Here is a 24162-nt window from a genome sequence, read left to right on the forward strand (position 1 = left end):
AATTTACCTTAATCAAACCAATAGTTTTGATGAGATTATCAAACCTAAGGTTACAGTCATATAAAACAAGCCTGAAAGATGTGATGTTTTGACAACAATTTAAAAGCTTTGCTTTACAAAAGAAAGCAGAGATAGCTAAATGAGTCAGAGTAGGAATTTGAGTCAGGGCAATGGCTTTAAGGATCTGTGATGATATGAAAAATAGAGACATGCATTCTTAAAGGAAACAGAGCTTTCTTGTTATTTGTAGACATTTAACAATAAAAACTAAATGCCACTTGACCCTGGACTCATCTCAATATTTGACTTAACAGTCCGGGACAAATCAAATAGAAACATGAACTATTTGTGACTACAAAGGATGTCTCTGCAATGTTTCAAAGACATCTCTTTTTAAACACATCTGCAGTACAGAGGAATTTGAAAACTATGCTATGTCAAAAAAGATGTTCTCCCTATTTTATGCTAGGAGATATGGGTTACTAATTGTGTACCTCCTCATTACTAATTTTTAATTTTTGAGAGAGGAGAGAGAGTGCATGCCCACAAATGGGGAAGGGGCTGAGGGAGAGGGAAGTAGAGAATCTTAAGTAGGTTCCATGCTCAGTGAGAAGCCCAACACGGCTCCATCTCACAACTGTAAGATCCTGACCTGAGCTGAAATCAAGAATCGGTTGACCAACCAACTGAGCCACCCATGTGCCCACTCATTATTGTTAATAAGCTTTCCTCTATGGATTTTTACCACTCTGGTAAAAGATAAAACTACAGAATTCAAGTGACCACATGGTGGTAATATCATTATTTGATATTATGTGACACTCCTATTAATCGAGTCCAGGAGTAAGTACAACTCTGTTCTGACTGCCATGAGCAAGCTGTGCTGGTAATATTGCATTAGTCTTTTAACCTATTTCCTCAATTACTTACCGTATCCCCCCTCAGTGTAGCTAATGTAGTGTTATATTGGTTTTGAGTATAGAATATAGTGATTCAGCAATTTCTTATATTAGTCAGTCCTCATCACGACAAGCATACTCTTAATTCCCTTCACCTATTTCACCAACACCCCCCCCCCGAAAACCACTTCCCCTCTCTCTGGTAACCATCAGTTTGTTCTCTATAGTTAAGAGTCTGTTTTTATGTTCATCTCTTTTTTCCTTTGTTCATTTACTTTGTTTCTTAAATTCCATATATGAGTGAAATCACGTTGGCTTTCTCTGACTTATTTCATTTAGCATTGTGTTCTCCAGATCCATATATGTTGTTGCAAATGGCAAGATTTCATTCTTTTTATAGCTGAATAATATTCCATGGTACATATCTACCACACCTTTTAAAATTTTTTAATATTTATTTTTGAGAGAGAGATATAGTGTGAGCTGGGAAACAGCAGAGAGAAAGGGAGCCAGGATCTGAAGCAGTCTCCAGGCTCCAAGCTGTCAGCACAGAGCCTGACGCAGGGTTCAAACTCATGAACTGCAAGATCGTGACCTGAGCCAAAGTTGGATGCTTAACTGAGCCACCCAGGTGCCCCTACCACATCTTTATCCACCCATCTATCAATGGACATTTGAGTTGCTTCCATAATTTGGCTATTATAAATAATGCTACAATAAACATAGGGATGTTATCCCTTAGAATTAGCATTTTCATATTCTTTGGGTAGATACCCAGTAGTATGATTACTGGATCATAGGATAGTTCTATTTTTAATTTTTTGAGGAATCTCTGCACGGTTTTCCAGTGCCTGTACCAGTTTGTAAGAGAGTTACCTCTAATAGTGCAAGTGAATTCCTTTTTTTCTGCTTGTAGTTTGTTTTTGATGCTAGCCATTCTGGCAGGTACAAGGTGATATATCTCATTGTGGTTTTGATTTGCTTTTCCCTGGTAATGAGTGATGTAGAGCATCTTTTCATGTGTCTGTTGGCCATCTAGATGTCCTATTTGGAGAAGAGTCTGTTCATGTCTTCTGTCCATTTTTTAATTAAATTATTTGTGATTTTTTGGTGTTGTGTTCTTCATGTATTTTGGATTACTAAGCCTTTATTGGATATGTCATTTACAAACATCTTCCATTTAGAGGTTGACTTTTAGTTTCATCGGTTATTTTTCCTTGTTGTGTGGTGCTTTTTATTTTGATGTAGTCCTAATAGTTTATTTTTGCTTTTGTTTCCGTTGCCTCAGGAGATATATCTAGAAAGATATTGTTATTGCTATTATCAAAGAAATTACTGCCTGTGCTGTCTTCTAGGATTTTTATGGTTTCAGGTCTCACAGTTAGGCCCTTGATCCATTTTGAATTTATTTTTGTGTATGGTGTAAGAAAGTGGTCCAGTTTCATTCTTTTGCATGCAGTTATACATGGGTTAATGCTCAAGAGAGCAAAATATGACAGCTTTTCCTTTCTATTTGAACTTAACTATGTGATTCAAATATGCACAATTACTTTAAGAATTTTAAATACAGTTTACTGCTTGTGATGCTCATGACCTTCCTGGCTGTCGTTGACTAATTTCATAAACTTTATTTTTCATCATGAAAATATTTATATAATTGCATGATAGTGAAAAAAGATTATAAAAAGTGCCTCATGGCCTCAGTTTTCTCTATTTAATAACACACACACAAACCCACACTCCATCAAACATACTAACATGAGTACTGTCCCAATTTCTATAAATTTTGATTTCATGAAAATTGAACTAAAAGGAGACTCTGAGATATTCCACAAAGTTGACTTTTTGTTTCATAAATATGAAGTTAAAAATAGAACTCTAAATAAATTAAGAGACTATTATAAATCATAATATTTGAAAAGATTATTACAGGGGCATCTGAGTGGCTCAGTCATTTAAGCATCTGACTTCAGCTCAAGTCATGATCTCGCAGTTCCTGAGTTCGAGCCCCACACTGGGCTCACTACTGTCAGCGTGGCGCTTCGGATCCTTTGTCCCCCTTTCTTTTTGCCCCTCCCCTGCTTGTGCTCTCTCAAAATAAATAAACAAACTTAAAAAATAAAGTTTATTATAAACCATTGTGCAGGAGCTGATTTATCCTAATCATAGAAAACATAATCTAAAAACAGTGTTATGCCCAGATCGCGATCTCCCCAAAATCCCAAGACCACCAAGGAGTCTTGAGTCACGTATGCAAAAGCAAAGGGCGTTTATTCGGGCTTAAGCTCAGGCTCCAGCTCAGGCTCCCAGACCTCACCAACACAGTGCATCCGTGCTGAGAGCCCCGAACAAGGGCAGAGTAGGGTTTTTATGGGGTTTGTGACGGGGGAGTTACAGAAGTTGTGACATGGGAACAGTGATCCAATCATAATTATACAATATCATTGACAGCGGGTTTGACCATACACATTGTCTAGAGTATTCGTTACTTTTGGCGGGATCCAATTACAATGTTTAGAGTACCTTTAAATTTAACCAATCACAGAGCGAGCCTAGGGTCTTATTCGGCGACTAAAGGGTTAACTTTAACATTAGGTAACAGGGTCCTATCTATAGTTTCTATCTATAGGCCTCTCCCTTAGTAATGTGGAGGGTGGTCGCTGGCCTTTCCTGATTGGGTGTTGCAAGGGTAGTTTCTCCTGCCTTGGGCAACGTGTAACTGCCTGATAGTTTCAGGGAAGCTGGAACTTAGGCCTTCTAGTTTAGAGGGGAAACTTAAAGCCTGTCATGGAATCAGTTTGGTTTAGAAGTTTAGACTTGTGTCCTTACAATAGGTCTATTTATTCTTATGTAAATTAAACGTCCCGGGAGTAGACAGGTAAGGTTTGAAAGAAAGAGGATTAATAAAATAACTTTATACAGTACATGAGTGTGAAAGTGAAAATCAATCTTCATACAGCAGGCTATAAAATACTTGAATGTTTCTCCTCTTCCAAATGCACTGTATCTTATTCAAAAAGAATTAAGACTCAGTAGCAAATACATCATTTTTATGGTGTGTTTTATTTACAGCTTACATTTACATTGATGTCATAAGAAATACTAAATAGCAAACACGTTATTACAAGAGAGCTAAAGTATCTTCTCTTCTTGAATGTAAATGGAAATTGTAAATATGATGAGCTAGCACTCTCATGATTATGATATATCACATAGCAAAACAAAGATTTTTCTGGGAAGGCCTGATCTAATCAGTCAAATCCTTTGAAAGCAATTTCTCCAACTGGTTGCGGAAGAGGTGAGATATTCAGTGCATGAGAAGCAAGTGCTGGCTTTAAGATGGAGAGGACCACATGAGAAGGAATGCCAGTGGCCTCTAGAAGCTCAGAGTGATTGCCGTCAGAGAGCAAGAAAAGACAGACCTCAGTAGTAGTCACAAGGAACTGGATTTTGCCAACAATATGAATAAGCTTGAAAGTAGATTTTTTTTCCCCCAGAGCATCTAGATGAGAACTTGAGTCCAGCCTTGTCTACCTTGAGCAGAGAGACTAGTCATGCTGGGCTCTTGACCTACAGAACTGTGAGCTAGTAAGTGTTATTTTAAGTTGGTTAAGTTTATGGTAATTTATTACAAGGCAACAAAAAATGAACACAATAAGTGTAAGTTATTGTTCAAACTAAGTACAAAGTTTGAAAAGGACCCCACAAGACAATTCACTAGTATTCATTCTAAACTGTTGTTTTCAACATTTATATGAACTGTGGTATTTGCATTTCTGTAGTCTTAGATCTGCTAATCATTGTTAAAAGTTATAAATACAACTCAAACCATCCTTAGTCCTGCAGTTTCAGGGACTGAAACCAGCTCTGACTTCTAAAATTTATAGTGCCTTTTGGGGCATCAGCCTTAATCCATTTTTCATGTTTGCTTGCTTGATTGATGAGCCCTGCAACACAAAATTGCACAAAGTTATATCTTCATTGACAAGAACAAGATCTGACGACAGAGATCCTAACAACACACCTCTGAAACTGAAAAACACTTTGGAACAGCAAAAATCTTAGTAAAGACAGTTTGAGGGGGGAAAAAGTTTTAGTTACCTGGGCTTGTTTCCTCCTCTTATTTTCTCAGAACTGAAAGGGAAGCTACACTTCTTTTTAACTGTTTTTTTTTTTTTTTTTGGTATGCAGGTTTTAAAAAGAGGTTTTTTAAAGTACAATTGATAAATGAGATGTGCTTCACATGTGCAATGCAGTGAATTTTGGAGTATGTAAATATCTGTGGAACCATCCCTTCAATCCAAATAATGAATGTATCACTCATAAAAGTTGCCTTTTGCTCCTCTGTCATCTTCTTGTCCCTTCCCTGCCTGTCACCTCCAGACATTCCCCCATGAAACCCCTCATCACTGATCTACTTTATGTCACTATGGACTAGTTGCATTTTCTAAAATTTTAATAAATGGAATCCTACAGTATAAAATATATTTATTCTTTTTCAAAAATCTAGGCTCTTTCACTCAGCATAATCATTTTGAGGCTCATTCACACTGTACTAGGTATGAGGTGGCTTCCTGACACATATGAATGCTCATGGGCACCCTGTGCAGCTCCCTCCTCTATGGAACTCTGTCTTCTGAAATCTAACAGCCCTGATTTCCCCAGATACTCAGCTCAGTCTCCACTTCAGGAGTCTGCTGAGCTCTGTCTGTGTTACCGCTCCCTGCCCTCAAGGTCATATGCTGTGCAGTGATACAGTTCACCTAGTTTATTTCCCATCTCTGTTCTTTTAGTTTTAGGCTTTTTTCTTTCAATCAAGGTAATTAAGGTGTTACACCTCCTCTAAAGCTTGACTGCAATTCTGAAGAGACCAATCAAAACTATACTGAAGAGAGTTGTGAATACAGTCTCAATTGCTTATATACATGTTCTTTGCTGAATCCAAACACACAAATCAGGTAACAATTTTTCTTTGGTATAGTTTTTCCCTTGTTAGTACCATATAATGTTCCTAGCTGATGAAAAGGTACTTTATACCATCCAGTCTTTGTGTGGAGTGCTTCTCTGATACAAATTCTTCTTTGAGTTCCTGCCTCCCCTTTAATCTGAGCCATAATATTCTCTATGTTTTAGAATTCATTGCATCTTTCAAGTATCCAGTGACTTCCTTCTGCTTCTCTTGCTAGATTTCTTTTTTATTTTATTTTTTAAAATTTTTTAAATGTTTTATTTATTTTTAGGAGACAGACAGAGAGAGACAGCGTGAGCAGGAGAGGGTCAGAGAGAGAAGGAGTCACAGACTCTGAAACAGGCTCTGAGCTGGCAGCACAGAGCCCGACGCGGGGCTCGAACCCACAAATCGCGAGATCATGACCTAAGCGAAAGTCGGACGCTTAACTGACTAAGCCACCCAGGCGACCCTGTTTTTTATTTTTTTAAATGCTTGTTTGTTTGTTTAGTTTTGAGAGCTCTCAGAGCATGAGCAGGGGAGGGGCAAAGTGAGGGAGACACAAGAATCCGAAGCAGGCTCCAGGCTCTGACCTGTCAGCACAGAACCCAAGGTGGAGCTTGAACCTGTTAACCTCAAGATGATGACCTGAGCCAAAGTTGGATGCTTAACCGACTGAGCTACCCAGTTGCTTCTTAGTTTATTTGTTTATTTATTTATTTGTGTGTGTGTGTGTGTGAGAGAGAGACAGAGACAGAGACAGAGAGACAGAGAGAGAGAATCCCAAGCAGGCTCCACACTGTCAGCACAGGGCCTGACATGGGTCTCGATCCCCAAACCCTGTGAGATAATGACCTGAGCTGAAATCAAGAGCAGGATACTTAACTGACTGAGCCACCCAGGCATCCCTCTCTTGCTAGATTTCAATATCATCACGACTCTACTTCTCATTAAACTGGTTAAAATCTCATTCCAACTGGTAAATCCCTGTGTTAGATGTGTTAAAAACAAAACGCCACAGGGGCGCCTGGGTGGCTTAGTCGGTTAAGTGTCCGACTTTCGCTTAGGTCATGATCTCGCGGTTCGTGGGTTCGAGCCCTGCGTGGGGCTCTGTGCTGACTGCCAGCTCAGAGCCTGGAGCCTGTTTCAGTCTGTGACTCCCTCCCTCTCTGACCCTCCCCTGCTCACGCTGTCTCTCTCTCTCCTAGAAATAAATAAAACATTAAAAAAAAAAAAAGCCACAGGACCAAATGGTATCTCTTAGACTGAGTTCCCAAACAGAGGCTTAAAACATAATCTAACTGCAGTTTCAAACTCCTCCAGAAACCTAGTCTTAGCTGGTCGGTCTGGAATTTTTAGTCAGTGCCAAGGAGAGTCTGCCACATGGAATCTCTTCATTCCCCAGAGGATGATGAGGTCCTTTGCATAATAAGACCCCTATTTTGTCCCCCTTAGAAAAGGCCTAGCCCGGAATAATGCTTTTCTTTTGCTAGCAACTTTCTTGGTCCCATCCTTCTTCTGGAAAAACCTTCCATTTTGTACAATTCCTTGGTGTGCCTCTCTACTTGCTAGGTAAGGTGCTGCCCAATTCATGAATCATTTTATTAAAGCCAGTTAGATCTTTAAATTTACCTGGCTGAATTTTGTTATTTCACAGAAGCTTCTCTTTTTCCTCCAACTTGTCATTAAGGAGTTGAGCTATGTCAATTTTAATGTTGTTCTTGTTGTGCCTGTGGTGCATTTGGTAGGTCAGGATTTTGAGGTACCTGCACCCAACAGTTTTTCTATAAGACATATTTTTTCCCTAGTAATTCAAATAAATGTGGAGGAAAGAATTAGAAATCCTGAACATTGGTTGTTCTAACTTTATTATTTTTTCTTACACCTTTTGGCATCAATAGTAAAAATTCAACAATAGTAAGGTTTTCCCAAATACCTAAGATCTTTTCCTGACTATATTATGTGTCACCTCCCCAATCATGCTTATGGAAAGAGAAGCCAATCTACTCATTTTCTTTTGCAACAGTAGAGGAGGCTACTGCCCGGGGGGAAGGCCTTCCTCTGCCTTTTGGTCCTTTTAACTGGACTTAGAATCAAATTGACATGAGACATTTACAGGAGAAAATCAAGTCCCCACAAACATGAAATTCCAAAGACAATGAGGCAACTCGAAGCTTATACGAGCTAAGGAGAAGGGTAGGGCCTGAAGATACAAAGGGGAGAAGCCCATTAGCAGGAAAGTGAAAGGAGATGTTTTGAAAAACAAAAGTTGCCCTGTCGTTCAGGCAAGTTTCACAGGTAAAGGGGAGTCTCTGTTAATAGCTCTCTTGCAGGCAAAGGCTTTCCTTTCCAATGTAAATTTATGCAGCTGAGGGAGAGGCAGACAGCTTTTACTGCATCTACTGGGTTTTGATTACTTGTAACTTGACATAATCTTTATGCCAAAGTGGCCTTTCTTGGGGCGGCCTGCCCATGGCCCTCATACTGCACACAGTGCTACTGCTACTACCAAAATGAACACACAGCAATTTTAGTCTAGAGACAATACTCAAAAAACAGGACAGTTTATATTTATACAATTCCACTTAGGTTGTTTGAAAATAGCTTTCTCTATCTTGCCTATAAGTAATTTATTAAAAGCTTTTCATACTTTGGCCTGAATCCGTCTGTGGAGATTCCATTCTAATTGTAAAGTTTATAAATTCCTTCCTACAAAAATCTTGCAACACATACTGGACCTTGTGGTAGCAGAAAACTTGTTCCTTATTTAATTCCCTTTGCCAATGATAATCAATGTTTTATTGGCCAAAAAAGGGGAAATGACTACCCTGTCCCTATGTAGTTTGGCTTCCATTAATTAAATGGGAGGAAGAGTTTCTTCTAAAGACATGTTTTTAAACTCCATTGTTTGCTCTCTAAATCTGCCCTGTTCAAATCTACCCAAATCTATGAATCTCAGAGTTCTTTTATTTATTTTCCCCCAAATACCTAGTTAAGCATTAATCATTAGTTAACACAAAATACACTTGATCTAATCAGCACTGGCTGTTGACAAAGATAGGGCTCTAAGTAGTATTTGCAGAATTTAATTCTCTTGTTTAAAAATAGGCTTAAGGGGCGCCTGGGTGGCGCAGTCGGTTAAGTGTCCGACTTCGGCTCAGGTCATGATCTCACGGTTCGTGGGTTCAAGCCCCACATTGGGCTCTGTGCTGATAGCCAGCTCACAGCCTGGAGCCTGCTTCAGATTCTGTGTGTCTCTCTCTCTGACCCTCCCCTGCTCATGCTGTCTCTCTCTCTCAGAAATAAACATTAAAAAAAATTTTTTTTAATAAAAAAAATAAAAATAGGCTTAAAAAGCTTCTTCGTGGGGTGCCCTGGGTGGCTCAGTTGGTTAAGTGTCGACTTCAGCTCAGGTCATGATCTCACAGTCCGTGGGTTCGAGCCCCATGTTGGGCTCTGTGCTGACAGCTAGCTAAGAGCCTGGAGCCTGTTTCAGATTCTGTATCTCCCTCTCTCTCTGCCCCTTCCCTGCTCATGCTATCTCTCTCTGTCAGACATAAATAAAAAAAACATTTTCAAAAAAGTAAAAAAAAAAAGCTTCTTCACTAAGGTGAGCTTCTCCCTTTCCCTCCCATTCCTGGCCTCCACCTCTCTCTCCCAACCCTATGACAGACTTTATTTATCCTTGGTTCAAAAGGATAATTCTGATGCTGCCTTATTAGATTTAGCTTCAATGATTCATAGTTGGAATTCCCTCTTTTACATTAAAACACTATTGACCACCCATTATGGGAAGCACCGTGCTAAACTACTTTACATCTTTATATTCAGAAGATGTACAAAGACTAATATCCTCAAAAAGTTTACCAAATGGCTAGGAAAATAAATCATAAACTTATGAAACAACATGAAAATATCCTGAAATTTTATTATTTTAATGCATATATTTCACAAATAAAGCCTCTAATCATACACAATTCTATAACCAAATATTTCAATGTTGTCAACATTCTACAAGTATTTACAGCCTGGCCTTGACAAAAATGCAACCCCAGGCATCTTAACAACAAATCATTATCGACAAGAAAGTATTTTTGAACTAGTGCTCAAAAAAATTTTTTTAATGTTTATTTATTTTTGAGACAGAGAGAGAGAGAGAGAGAGAGAGAGAGAAGGAGACAGAGCACGAGCAGGGAAGGAACAGAGAGAGAGGGAGACACAGAATCCAAAGCAGGATCCAGGCTCTGACCTGTCAGCACAAAGCCTGACACAGAGCTTGAACCCAGGAACCAGGAGATCATGACCTGAGCCAAAGTCACATGCTTAATTGACTGAGTCACCCAGAGGCTCTATTTTTAAACTAGTTTTAATGGTTCCCATCACTACATTTTCTTTCAATTACCTAGAATAATAACAAAGTCAACAGACGTTTAGACTTTGAGCGAGTAGACAGTTTTGCCCAAGAATTATTCTCAAAAAGACTCTTTTCCTCAAACTTTTTATGATTAATTCCATCCACTGTATTCTTCATCTCAGACATTGTCTCCATTTCTGGAAATCCAATTTTCCAGAAATCCAATCTTCCATGTCTTAACTTTATCCTATCTTCTAATATGTGGAATGCAGTTATAATAACTTATTTTCCTTCTCTCTAATTCTGACATCTGTATCTGTTCTGGGTGGGTTTCAACTGATATTCCCTTTATTATAGGTCATGTTTTCTTGCCTTTTTTGCATGTCTGTTAATTTTTACTTGGATGCCAGACATTGTACATTTTATTTTTTTGGGTGCTAGATGATTTTGTATTCCTATAAATCTTGAGCTTGGTTCAGAGATGCAGTTAAGTTACTTGAAAACAGTTTAAGCATTTTATCTCTTGCTTTTATGATTTGTTAGGCAGCTTCAGAGAAATATTCAGTCTAAGGATAATTGTTTTTAACAACTAATTGCTCCACCCAATGTCCTATGAGTTACGATTTTTTTCCAGTCCGGCAGGTGGAACAGGCATTATTCCTGGCCCAGTGTGAACACAGGCCATCTTTCTGCTGGCTCTTTGTCCTCTGAACTCTGTCTTGGTCTGTGTGGACATTCATCATGGTCTCCTCAAGTCAGAGAGTCTGCTGGCCTCCACAATGGTTTCCTCTCTCTATGTACTACAAACTGGAGACTCTCTCAACACAGTAAGCAGGGGCTGATTTTGTTTGTTTCACATCTCTCAGTGATCACTTTCTTTCATTGCTTGATGTATAATGTCTTAGAAACCATTTATTCATTGATTCTTCTTGCTTACAAAATTTTATTGTTGTTTTAGATAAAAGGGTAAATCAGTCTGCTTTACTCCACTTCTTGACTGGAAGCCTTCATTGTTTCTTTCTTCTCTTTCTCCCTCTCCCCATCTTTCCCCTCTCTCTCTATTATGCTAACTTATTTTGAAATAATAAACACTCATATCAAGTTGCAAAAACAGTACACAGAGGTCCTGTGCACCCATTAACCCAGTTCTCCCAATGGTGACATAACTATAGTGCATTATCAAAACCAAGTAAATGGTTGGCAAAGTACAATTAATTAGACTGTAGACCTAACTCAGGTTCACCATTTTTTGCATGCTCTCACTTTTTTACATTTTTGTGTACACTGTTATAACATTTTTATCCCATGTATACATTTATAATCATCATTATAACCAAGATATAAAACTCCTCTATCACAAAGGAAGTCCCTTGTGACATTTTTATAGTCTTATCCTCTCTCTTCCTAACTTTTAGCAACCATTTGTCTATTCTCCGTTTCTATAATTTTATCATTCCAAAAATGTTATATAAATGTGTATAACATTTTGAGACTGGCTTTTTTCACTCAGCATGCTGCCCTTAAGTTCCATCCAAGCTATGTATATCAATAAAAATTTCTTTTATTGTTGAATAATATTCCATTGCACAGACACACTACAGTTTGTATAACCATTTACTGATAGATATTTTCATCATTTCCAATTTTGGGGTATCACAAATAAAGCTAACCTTTTGAGTACAGGTTTTTATGTGAACTTTAAGTTTCATTTCTTCAAGACAAATGCCCATGAGTATAATTGCTGGATCATATGGTAGTTTCATGTTTAGTTTTTTAACAAACTGCCCAATTGAATATATCATTTTATACTCTTAACAGCAGTGTAAGAGAGATCCAATCTCTCCACATCCTTGCCAACATTTAGTATTATCATTTTTTAATTTTACCTATTCTTTTTTTAAATTTTTTTATTTATTTCTGAGAGAGAGAGAGAGAGAGAGAGAGAGAGAGAAAGCATGAGCATGAGCAGGGGAGGGTCAGAGAGAGAGGAGACACAGAATCTGAAACAGGCTCCAGGCTCTGAGCTGGCTGTCAGCATGGAGCCCGACTCGGGGCTTGAACCCACAAACTGTTAGATCATGACCTGAGCTGAAGTCAGACGCTTAACCGACTGAGCCACCCAGGCACCCCTATTTTACCTATTCTAAGAGGTAGTATCTTATTCTGGTTTTAATTTGCACTTCACTAATGGCCAGTGATATTGAATGTTTCCGTGTTTTTGTCATTTTATATCTTCTATGGTTGCATTGTTTATTAAATCTTATGCAATCACACTTTTATGAGCACAAATCATTTTTTCTTCATTACTGGGAAGAGTACATTCAGGGTAAAATTTGACTGTGATTCAGTATTTCTTAAATGACCAAAATAAATACAAAAAAAAAAAAAAAAAACAACCAAAAACAAAAATCCCCAGGCATCACAAACAGAATTCACATGCTCTAAGACTGGGACCTGCACTTTGATCTCTAGTTTAGGGGTGAGCAAATTACAGGCTATATGCCAAATCTGGCATGAGGCTTGTTTTTATGGCCTAAGAGCTAAGAATGATTTTTACATTTTTAAAGGGTTATATTAAAAATAAAGACTATGTATGTAGCCAGCAAAGTGTAACATATTTACTATCTAGCCTTACAAATAAAGTTTGCATATGAAAAGAAACAAAACCTGTTTTGTTTTTTTTTTTTGGTTAAACATTATAAATAAAGTTGATATCTAATTACCTATAACATTCCCAGAATCTTACACTTTAACAAAATGATGGGGAAACAAAAACACATTTAAACCACAATCTGGAGCACCTGGGTGGCTAAGTCACTTAGGTGTCCTACTCTTGATCTCAGTTCAGGTCATGATCTCATGGTTTGTGAGTTAGAGCCCCAAGTTGGGCTCTGCGCTAATGGCATGGAGCCTGCTTGGGATTCTGTCTCTCTGTCCCTCACCTGCTTGTGCTCTCCCTGCCTCTCAAAATAAATAAAGCACAAACAATCTGAAGGCAGTTTTTCTACATTAACTCCCTGTTAAAAGTATTTTTTAAAAATGTTTATTCATTTTTGAATAACAGAGAGAAACAGAGAGAGAGAGACAGAGCGTGAGTTGAGGAGGGGCAGATTGAGAGAAGGAGACACAGAACTCCAAGTAGGCTGCAGGCTCTGAGCTGTCAGCACAGAGCCTGATGTGGGGCTCAAACCCACGAACCGTGAGATCGTGACCTGAGCTGAAGCTGGACACTCACTTAACCGACTGAGCCACCCAGGTGCCCCCTTTTAAAGTATTTTTAAGCAGACAGCCATAAGCCTATAGCATTCTTCATTCTCTTATTGAATTTCTTACATGTCATCCTAAAGCACATCTACATGACTGATAAATCCATGTGCTATAAGCTTGGAGAAAACTCAAACTTCAGAGTGTTCTAAAAATAGAATTATTTCTATGAGTCATATCAAACACTAGGGTTCCCCCCCCACCCCCCATCTGGAGAGAAAGCACTGTCTCTAGATCTAAAAGTGGCATTCAGTAGGCTTAGTTCCATTTCAACCTCTTTTCCAACTCATGAATCAGTTTTCCATTATAAATCACAATACCATTAAATGTATAACTCTCTGGCCTGAAAACAAGCTGAGAATTCTATTTTGACTTGGGGGTCAGATCCCAAATGAATTCATTTTTTTATATGCTTTACACTTCTAGTTGACTAAAATAAAGTGAACCCAGTAGTATCACCTTCCATACTAAGCAGATGAGGACAGGCATCATTTGGCTGTCAACACCCTTTATCTCTAATACTCTTTAAACATCTAAACTGGGGTCTTGGAGACACAGGACTTTGTACCACATGCAGTTTTGGGCTCAGAGAATGTCCTGATATACCACAGTGAGGTTTTATATCTAAGTTGATGAACTAAGACTAAAAGCTAATAGAGAAGTCAATTTCTTCCAAGAAATGTCTTACCTAAGCCATTCACCACCTCTTGGAGCACAAAACTTGGAACCAAGGATCTTTAAAAAATTTAAAAATGTACTCCAGAGAATACACGCTGTGCACAGCTTTTAAAGTAGGTAAATAATGGGGCGCCTGGGTGGCTTAGTCGGTTAAGCGTCCGACTTTCGCTTAGGTCATGATCTCGTGGTTCGTGGGTTCGAGCCCCACGTCGGGCTCTGTGCTGACTGCCAGCTCAGAGCCTGGAGCCTGTTTCAGAGTCTGTATCTCCCTCTCTCTCTGACCCTCCCCTGCTCACGCTGTCTCTCTCTCTCCTAGAAATAAATAAAATATTTAAAAAAAAAAATAAAGTAGGTAAATATTTCAGCCTGAGAGTCCTAGGCTTTCTTTTGACCTCAGAATAGCATTTAATATTTGTAAATCAGTTTAAGAATTGTACAATGTACAGTTATTAGTGACAGCAACAGCAAGGGAAATCATGAAGCACAAAATCAAATGAAATTACAAGGCTGACACATCAAACTTGTGGGAAGCCTGAGCCCTACGGACTAATTGTTACTGGCATGGCTTCTTGCAGAAGTCATGCTACAGATACAATCCAGACCTCTTAGCAGTGAGGGTATTTCTGTTTCTATGCCTCATAGGCTCTGTAAGGAAGGCCCAGATGAGCTGAGCTCAGCTGCCTATAATAACAACTCACATATAAAACTGCTCATTATTTCCAAAACTGGGTTTCAGATTGGAAATCTCCACAAAAAAAGCAATCTTCCCTGATTTTCTAGTCCTCCTAAATAACTCCATCCATCTGATAAATAGGTTCTATGGCCTTCTGGGTACCAAAGAGTTTTAGAATCAAAATGAAATATGTAAGTTTCTGTATAATCAGTCACTTGCTCATATGGCTCTCTCCAAAAGGGACTACTATGTCTCAGAAGTGAGGTCTCTCTGCACACTCTTAATGGATTTAACCTAATATCAGAGACAATCTAGAGATACATCTGGGGCTCCCAGTAAGTCATGTGGGGACTCTACAAAGAAATTCTACTGATCAATATCTAGATTCTTGTGCTGTGAGCAGGAAATAAACTTTGTTCTGCAACTTGGGCCTTCCTGGTTTAGGAATGAGGGGCTACAATATAACATAGTAACAAAGAATACACAAAAAGAATAGGCTGAGGAGCTTCATAATAACCAGTGAGGTAAGCATGTATCTTCCTCATAGCATCCATTTATCTATTTCTTCAACCAAACTTCGTTGAAGGCTTACTTTATTGTTGAGTTTAAGATAGATTACTGTGGAGTCCAGTCCACAGAAAGAGCTCTTTTGAATTACTGCAATAGCTTGTTAGTTAGCTTTTCCTTCATTCACCATTGTCCTTTTCAATCTTTCTCCATTCAATATTCAGTGAACTTTTTTTAAAAGTTTATTTATCTATCTTGAGAGAGAAAGTCCCAATGTGGGGCCCAAACTCACAATCTGTGAGATCATGACCTGAGCCAAAACCAAGTCAGACACTTAGCCAAATGAGCCACTCAGGTACCCCTCAGTGAACTTTTTTTTTTTTTTTTAACGTTTATTTATTTAGTTTTTTGTTTTGTTTTTGAGAGAAAGAGACAGAGACAGACAGCAAGCAGGGGAGGGGCAGAGACAGACGGAGACACAGAATCTGAAACAGCTCCAGGCTCTTAGCTGTCAGCACAGAGCCCATAGTGGGGCTCGAACCCACAGACTGCAAGATCATGACCTGAGCTGAAGTCGGATGCTTAACTGACTGAGCCACCCAGGTGGTCCCCGCTCAGTGAATTTTTTATTGCATAGATTTGATTGTGTAAACCCAGATGAAAACCTTTTGGCACCTTTGCATTGCACTTAGTACAAAGTCCAAATCTGCCCTATATGATCTGACCCCTCCCAAATTCTCTAGCCTTCTTGTATGCCACCTTCCCCCTACTCTCTATACTCTAGCTACATTGTATTTCTTTCACCAATTCAAACTCACGATGGTAGTCTAATTTAGATGTGTCACACACATGCTTTTACTGTACCATATACTTATCTCTACTACAACTTTTATTCCCCTTTGTTGTGCTGACTTGTCTTGCCTTACTAGGATGTAAGCTTCCCAGATGACAGAGAGACCACAGTCTATTTTCTTTTATTCCTAGTTTCTAGCAGTGCCTGACTCAATAAAAGTTTGTTGAGTGACTGACTGACCAAATAAAGGAAAACACAGAAGACAGGAAGGGGAGGTAACATTTGTTTTTAAATATATTTTGCCTGAGGTAGTACTGGTTTAGTGGAATAAAAATGGGCAAGAAAAAAAGAGATCAGGTCTGCAGATACTGATTTTATCCAGCAACAGGACTAGTAAGTGTTCCCAAATGATTTAATGAGGTCTTTTTTTAACAGCTAAAGTGTTGAGAATAGAGTTTTAAAACTGAATTAAAACAAAATCTAGACTTCATGATTCCATGAGTAACAACAGAAAATGACAAATTAACTGTAATTTGTAATTTAAACATTCTTAATATATATAAAATAATTTGATTACATTATCATGCAGAACATATTAAACAAATTTATATTATTGCTTTAGATTACTGGGGCCAAAAAAGTTAACTCTATTGTCTCCTTATTAAATTCAAGAGATTAGATCACAAGAAGTTGATTCTTACTACATTAAATACAGTTAAATCTTCATCAAACTTTCACATCACTAAGAGTTTGCCCATTAGGCACTGAGTTAGATCTGTACAGGTCTTATTTTTATTACTTGTTATGCTTTTTGTTAAGATTCTATGATTTTTAACAGATTGTTTTCTTTAACCTTTATAACCTATAAAACAAATAAAGATATACCTTGCTTTATTGCACTTTGTAGACACTGTATTTTTTACAAATTGAAGGTCTGTGGCAACCCTGCACTGAGCAAGTCTACTGGCACCTTTATCATTTGCCACTTTGTGTCTCTCTGTCACATTCTGGCAATTCTCACAATATTTTAAACTTTTTCATTATTATTATATTTGTTATGGTAATCTATGATCAGTGATTTTTTTTTAAATTTTTTACTGTTTTATTTACTTCTGAGAGAGAGAAAGAGACAGCATGAGCAGGGGAGGTCAGAGAGAGAGGGAGATACAGAATCTGAAACAAGCTCCACGCTCTGAGCTAGCTGTTAGCACAGAGCCCGACGCGGGGCTCGAAGCCACGAGCTGTGAGATCATGACCTGAGCCGAAGTCGGATGCTTAACTGACTGAGCCACCCAGGCGCCCCAATGATCAGTGATCGTTGATGTTACTACTTTGAAGCACCACAAACAGCACCCACGTAAGACTGCAAACTTAATTGATAAATGAATATGTTCTGATTGCTCCATGGACTGGCCAGCCTCCATCTCTCTCTAGTCACCCCTCCTTACTCCCTGAGATACAACAATATTGTGCCAACAGTATCAGGCTAGTTAAACCTACAATAATCTGTAAGTGTTCGAGTGAAAGGAAGAGTCATACATCTCTCACTTGAAATCAAAAGCTAGAAATGATAAAGCTTAGTGAGGAAGCCTTGTCCAAAGCCAAGACAGGCTGAAAGTTAGGCCTCTTAGGCCAAATGGTTAGTCAGGTTGTGAATGCAAAGGAAAATTAAAAGTGTGACTCCAGTGAAGACACAAAAGATAAGAAAATGAAACAGCCTTATTGCTGACATGGAGATAGTTTTAGCAGTCTTGATAGAAGATCAAACCAAAGACAATATTCCCTTAAGCCAAAGCCTACTCCAGATCAAGGGTCTAACAGTCTTTAATTCTATGAAGGTTTGTTTAGGTAAGAAAGCTGCAAGAAAAAGGCCTGAAGCTAGCAGAGGTTAGTTCATGAGGTTTAAGGAAATAAGTGGTCTAATGTAGAAGCTGCAGCAAATTATCCAGAAGATCTAGCTAAGACCATTAATGAAGGTAGCTACACTGAACAACAGATTTTCAATGTATACAAACAGCCTTATACAGGAGGAAAATGCCACCTAAGACTTTCATAGCTAGAGAAGAGAAGTCAATGCTTGGCTTCAAAACTTTGAAGGATAAGCTGACCCTCTTGGGAGAGGCTAATGCTGCTGCTGACTTTGAGTTGAAACCAAAACTCATTTACCATTCTGAAAATCCTAAGGACCTTAAAAATTATGCTAGGGGCACTTGGGTGGTTCAGTCAGTTGAACGTCTGACTCTTGGTTTTGGCTCAGGTCATGATCTTGCTGAATGTCTCAGTCTTGGTTTCAGGGTTGGAGCCCTGCACTGGGCTCTGTGCTGCCAGCGTGGAGCCTGCTTGGGATTTTCTCTTTCCCACTCTCTCTGCCCTTCTACCACTCATGCTGTCTCTGTCTCTGAAATAAATAAAAAATTTTTAAAAACAAAAAAATTAACACTAAATCTACTCTTCCTGTGCTCAATCAATGGAACAACAAAGCCTGGATGATAGAACACCTGTTTATCACATGGCTTACTAAGTACTTTATAAAAGTCCACTGTTGACACCTATTTTCAGAAAAAAAGATTCTTTCCAAAATATGACTGTTCATTAACAATGCAGTAGTCACTCAAGAGCTCTGATAGGGAGGTATAATGAGATTACTGTTCTCATGCCTGCTAACACACCATCCATTCTGCAGCCTATGGATCAAAAAGTAATTGCAACTTTTTAGTCTTATTATTGAAGAAATACATTTCATAGAGCTATAGCTGCCATAATAGTGATTCCTCTGATGCATTTGGGCAAAGTCAACTGAAAACCTTTTGAAAAGGATTCATTCTAGATGCCATTAAGAACATTCACGATTCATGGGAAGAGGTTAAGATTTCAACATTAGTAGGAGTTTGGAAGAAGTTGATACCATCCCTCAAGGATGGCTTTGAGAGGTTCAAGACTTCAGGGGAGAAAGTAACTGCAAATGCGGTGGAAACAGGAAAAGAGCCAGAAGTAGAGTTTGAGGATGTGAATGAATTGCTTCAATCTCAAGATAAAATTTTAATGGATCCAAAGATGCTTTTTATGGACAAACAAATAAAGTGGCTTCTTGAGATGGAATCTATTCCTGATGAAGATGCTGTGAAGATTGTTGGAATGCCAACAAAGAATTTAGAATCTTATGTAAACTTAGTTGATCAAGCAGCAGCAGAGGTTGAGAGGATGAATTCTAATTTTGAAAGAAGCTTTCCTGTGCATAAAATGCTATCAAACAGCATTGTGTGCTACAGAGCTATCACTTGTAAAAGGAAGAATCAACACTGCAAAGTTCACTGTCGTCTTAAAGAAACTGCCACAGCCACCCTGACCTCCAACCTTCAACAACCACTACCCTTATCAGTCGGCAGCCATCAACACCAAGGCAAGAAGATTATTACTCATTGAAAGCTCAGATGATGGTTACCATTTTTTAGCAATAAAGCATTTTTAATTAACGTATCTGCATTGTTTTTTTTTTAGATATAGTGCTATTGCACACTTTAACAGACTACAGTATAGTATAAACACAGCATTTATATGAAACCAAAAATATTCATTTGAATTGCTTTACTGCGGTGGGCTGGAACACAGTACCACTGAGGTACACCTGTACTTAAAACTGAAACCTAATCTCATGAAGACACTCCACAGCTACCACCGCCACCACCACCACCACCACACACACTTTTTCAAGGCTGTTTTGGTAAGATTTAAGGAAAATTTCACCAGCATTAATTCTTTTTTTTTAAAATCATTTATATGTATTTATTATGTATACAATAAATATTTTAAAAAGTAATATCAGTCATCAATGTAGCCAAAGGTAATTTTTAAAAAATGTGCAAAAGCCAGTCACATTTCTGGGACTGAGAATTTTTTATATTGAAAGAGCAAGTTTATAATGTGCCTAATACCAAGCCAAATTTGTGTTTATTCCAAAGTTACAAAGGTAACTTTAAATATTGCATTCTATGTATTTAGATGATTTTTAAGGACAACAGTTAGAAAGTAGTTTTACCAGCAAAAAAAAAAAGTTAATGACTTAAAAAAATATTAAATCGTGGTAAAAAATGCATAATATAAAACTTACCATCTAAATCATTTTTAAGTTTACACTTTAGTAGTGTTAAGTATATTCACACTGCTGTGAAAGAGATCTCCAGAACTTTTTCTTGCAAAACTCAAACTCTATACTCATTGAACAATTCCCCATTTTCCCCTTCCCCTACTTTCTGTTTCTATGAGCTTGACTACTTTATATATCACATGTGAGAAAAATCATACAGTATTTGTCTTCTTGTGACTGGCTTACTTTACTTAGCATAATGTCCTCAAGACTCATGCATATTGCAGCATATGGCAGGATTTCCTTCCTTTTTAAGGCTAACTAATATTTCACTGTCTGTATACCACACTTCATTTAACCATTCATCCATCAATAGACATTTAGGTTGCTTTTACCTTTTGGCTACTGTGATAATGCTGCTGTGAAAATGAGTAGGCGAATCTTTCTATCTCTTGGAGATAAGAAAAATATTTTAAATTGCTTTCATTAAGTGACAGATTAGTGAGTGGTTCAAATTAAATGTCTGCATTGTGCTACTGATAAGTAGCTGGAAGAAAAGAGTGTCAAACACCAAAATGTGACAGTGGAAAGTAATAAAAGACTAAAACTGCAGTTACCTATACCATATTTTTACCCATGTATGGATGATATGACTATTCACCTTTCATAGCAAAATGCAGCACCCTTACCAGTAATTATTACACCATCATCTTTATGAGCTTCAGCCATTTCTTGAACATGGACTTCGGAGTTCACATCAACCTCTTTCCCTGATAACTCTAAATGAGCTTGAAGAGAAGATGCGACCTTGACAAGAATAGAACCTGTAATAAATTTAAACAAGTTTATTAATGCAAAGAAATCAAAAGTACCAAAGGCTATTTGAAAAATGACTGAAAGGGCAGCATTGCCACTAGAACGCTGTCTTTACTCCTTAGCATATTCTATTTAAACAGCAGTGACTTGGGGCGCCTGGGTGGCTTAGTCGGTTAAGCGTCCGACTTTCGCTCAGGTCATGATCTCGCGGTTCGTGGGTTCGAGCCCCGCGTCGGGCTCTGTGCTGACTGCCAGCTCAGAGCCTGGAGCATATTTCAGAGTCTGTATCTCCCTCTCTCTCTGACCCTCCCCTGCTCACGCTGTCTCTCTCTCTCTCTCTGCTAGAAATAAATTAAAAACATTAAAATAAATAAATAAATAAACAGCAGTGATTTTCCTTACTCCAAAGGCATGCACAGTAATTCTTCTCAAGGATATGGGTCATTAGAACATAATGAACTTCTCTTCCAAGAGCTCTATCTAGTCAGCTTATCCAATACCATAAAAGTGAGTAGTGTACTACACATGTAGTTTGTAGACAGTATTTACCATTGAGAACTTACCGAGAGTAAGACAGCTTAATTAGATTGTCTCGTTTAATCTATATATCAACTTTATAAGGTATTACTGTATTCCCAATTTTACTTACTCAAGTTCCCACTGGCATTAGTGTTGCAAACTAGATTCACTTCAATGAAACAAAGCCCATCCATGCTCTTAACCACTGTGGTATTTCACATACTGCTACTTCATCATATTATTGAGCTTCTGTTTTCACTGATCACTATGACACAACCAGAATCCTAAACTCTCGTATTTTCAGTTGTACCCTGTGTGTATATGTTGGGGTGGGAGGTGGGGTGGAATGAGGGAAATAACAATAATAAAAAGGAACATTTGAATTTCAGCTGACTCATGTTTCTTTTCAGTGGACACCAGTCTTTCTGTGTATGAGACAAGACATTCAACTTTATTTCCACTACATTCTTGAAGTAATTTAAGCTTTTAAAGGAGGAAATAAGAAAAAGTGCTCTGTTAGCTAAGTAATAATTTTCCAAAACAATTACCTCTGTTGGGGTTGCAGTGCAAACTCACCAACACACTCCTCTTTCAGAAGTTTTTCTTTCTGTTTCTCATATATCGAAGAAAATAAATAAGAGCACCCTGCCATAAAACATTAGGTCCATTTCCTCTGTGGACAAAAGTGGTCAGGATGACTTTCATTGTGAATATTGCAAAGATTCCTTTTAAAAGGCACTTATTTATGGCTCACTTTTGTCTTTTGGTTTGGTTAACATCAGCTTAAGTTTCCCTAATTTCATACCTTCTCAGCATTCTTAACTGTAGCTGGAAAGTCTGGGCTAAGACTGATAAACTCTCATAATCATCCCTCAAAAAAGGGGGAAATAAAGTATATCACTATGACTGGGTTATATTATTTAAAAAACAAATCTTGCTTTTCAAGATTTAAATGTAAACTATTGACAGGAGATTTCCCATAACAGCAGACATAAGGGATTTAGGTTTAAAAAACCCCACATTTTAAAAACCTTTTTCTAGGACTTTTTATCTCTAAACATATCAAATGTGGCAATTTTATGAACACTTTTTTCTGTTTTTAAATGAAAAAGTGATGTTAAATATGCGAGAGCTTTAAAAATGTTAAACAAAATAGGGGCGCCTGGGTGGCTCAGTTGGCTAAGCGTCTGACTCTTGGTTTTGGCTCAGGTCATCATCTCATAGTTCGTGAGTTCCAGGACCACATTGGGCTCTGAACTGACAGCATGGAGTGTGCTTGGGATTTTTCTCTTCCTCTCTCTCTGCCCCTCCCCAGCTTGCTCCCTCTCTCTCTCCCTCTTTTTCAAAACAAATATATAAACATCATTTTTTTAAAAATTAAAAAAAATATTAAACAACACAACCAGCTCTATCCTCATTTATCTCCACATCCTCAAAAAACAAAAACCATCACTACCAAAACTCCATTACTGTCTGTGAAAGATGAATTCTCATGACGTGAAAAATTTTCCAAATGTCCCGTCTTTAACACATTGTTTAGAAAGGAGAACTCGTGCTATATTTTCAACCTCTTTCACTTCATAAACTATTTTCATGGGTACTGACATCAATCTACACTGGCGTGGAGCCTACTTAAATAACATTTAAATCAACTTGGGGCTTGAACTCACAACCTTCAGACTGAAACCTGAGCTGTGATCAAGAGTTGGACACTTAACCCACTGAGCCACCCATGTACCCCTCAATACCATTTTTTAAACTCAAAAAGTGGACTAATACTAATTGTACCATTTACTGAAGGCATACTATATAGAATAGTGGTTTCATCAAGGACAAATTTCAAATGGAAAAGTAAGTCCTCAGATGCAGGTCTGACTCTTAAGCCTATTGAATACGGCCTTTTTGAAAGAATTAATAAGGTCACCATGTTAACTCATAGGAAGAAAGAAAACAAGCATGCAACATTCTTTTTCACATGGCAAAATGAAGAACATCTAAGAGACTCAAGTGGTTGGCTCCTGAACCCTACAGCAAGCAAGACAGCAGCAGAGCTGGAAAGGATTCCAGATGTCTTTACTAACCATTAAGGAACAGAATTCTGAATAATTTTCCATTACTCGAAAAAGATACTGTTCCCAAGTGTAATTAGAATTAAAAGACCTGACAGAAATTTTTGTTTCTGGTTATCTTTAAGCTTCATGCCAGTTCCAACAGGAAAAAACACAAAATTATAATTCTAATCAAATTTTGTTACATCATATATTTCTTCTATTGGTCAGTGGAGTAACATACAAATAATGCTCAAGAATATTTTAAGTGGATGAAGATAATAATGTTTTTGTTTGTTTTTTACCTTTTTGCCCATTCATATACAAAACAGGAAATAATTTTCATATAAGAGCTACTTGTTCAAAACTCTGTTTTTACTGTTATTAGTTACATTAAATTAGCAATGGTTTACATTCTTCTTTTTGGGCCTTCATAACAAAAGAATGCATTATATGACTTTTATGGCACCTACAAAATACCCTGAATGGCATTACTGAAGACCTCAGAAGTTTAGAGAGAACACAATATCATCCTATTTCAAAGGAAAAAAAAAAAGTGATCTTGTGAAATCAAATCAC

At 37.9% G+C, this 24162-nt stretch overlaps 1 protein-coding gene across 3 annotated transcripts in view; it reads right to left on the reverse strand.

Moving 5' to 3' along the window:
- Nucleotides 1–3670: 3670 nt before the first annotated feature.
- Nucleotides 3671–24162, reverse strand: part of FAM185A (family with sequence similarity 185 member A) — a 53130-nt gene continuing 32638 nt past the window's right edge. For all 3 annotated transcript variants that reach the window (XM_039239081.1, XM_039239082.1, XM_039239080.1), the window contains 2 exons: nucleotides 20890–21024; nucleotides 3671–4846 (listed from right to left, as the gene is read on the reverse strand). In XM_039239081.1, the coding sequence (XP_039095012.1) occupies nucleotides 4734–4846; nucleotides 20890–21024 (248 nt within the window). In that variant the 3' untranslated portion in view covers nucleotides 3671–4733. The remainder of the gene's footprint in view (nucleotides 4847–20889; nucleotides 21025–24162) is intronic.

Source organism: Hyaena hyaena, unplaced genomic scaffold (genome assembly GCF_003009895.1).
Source record: "Hyaena hyaena isolate Hyena2069 unplaced genomic scaffold, ASM300989v1 scaffold_152, whole genome shotgun sequence".
Classification (NCBI taxonomy): domain Eukaryota; kingdom Metazoa; phylum Chordata; class Mammalia; order Carnivora; family Hyaenidae; genus Hyaena; species Hyaena hyaena.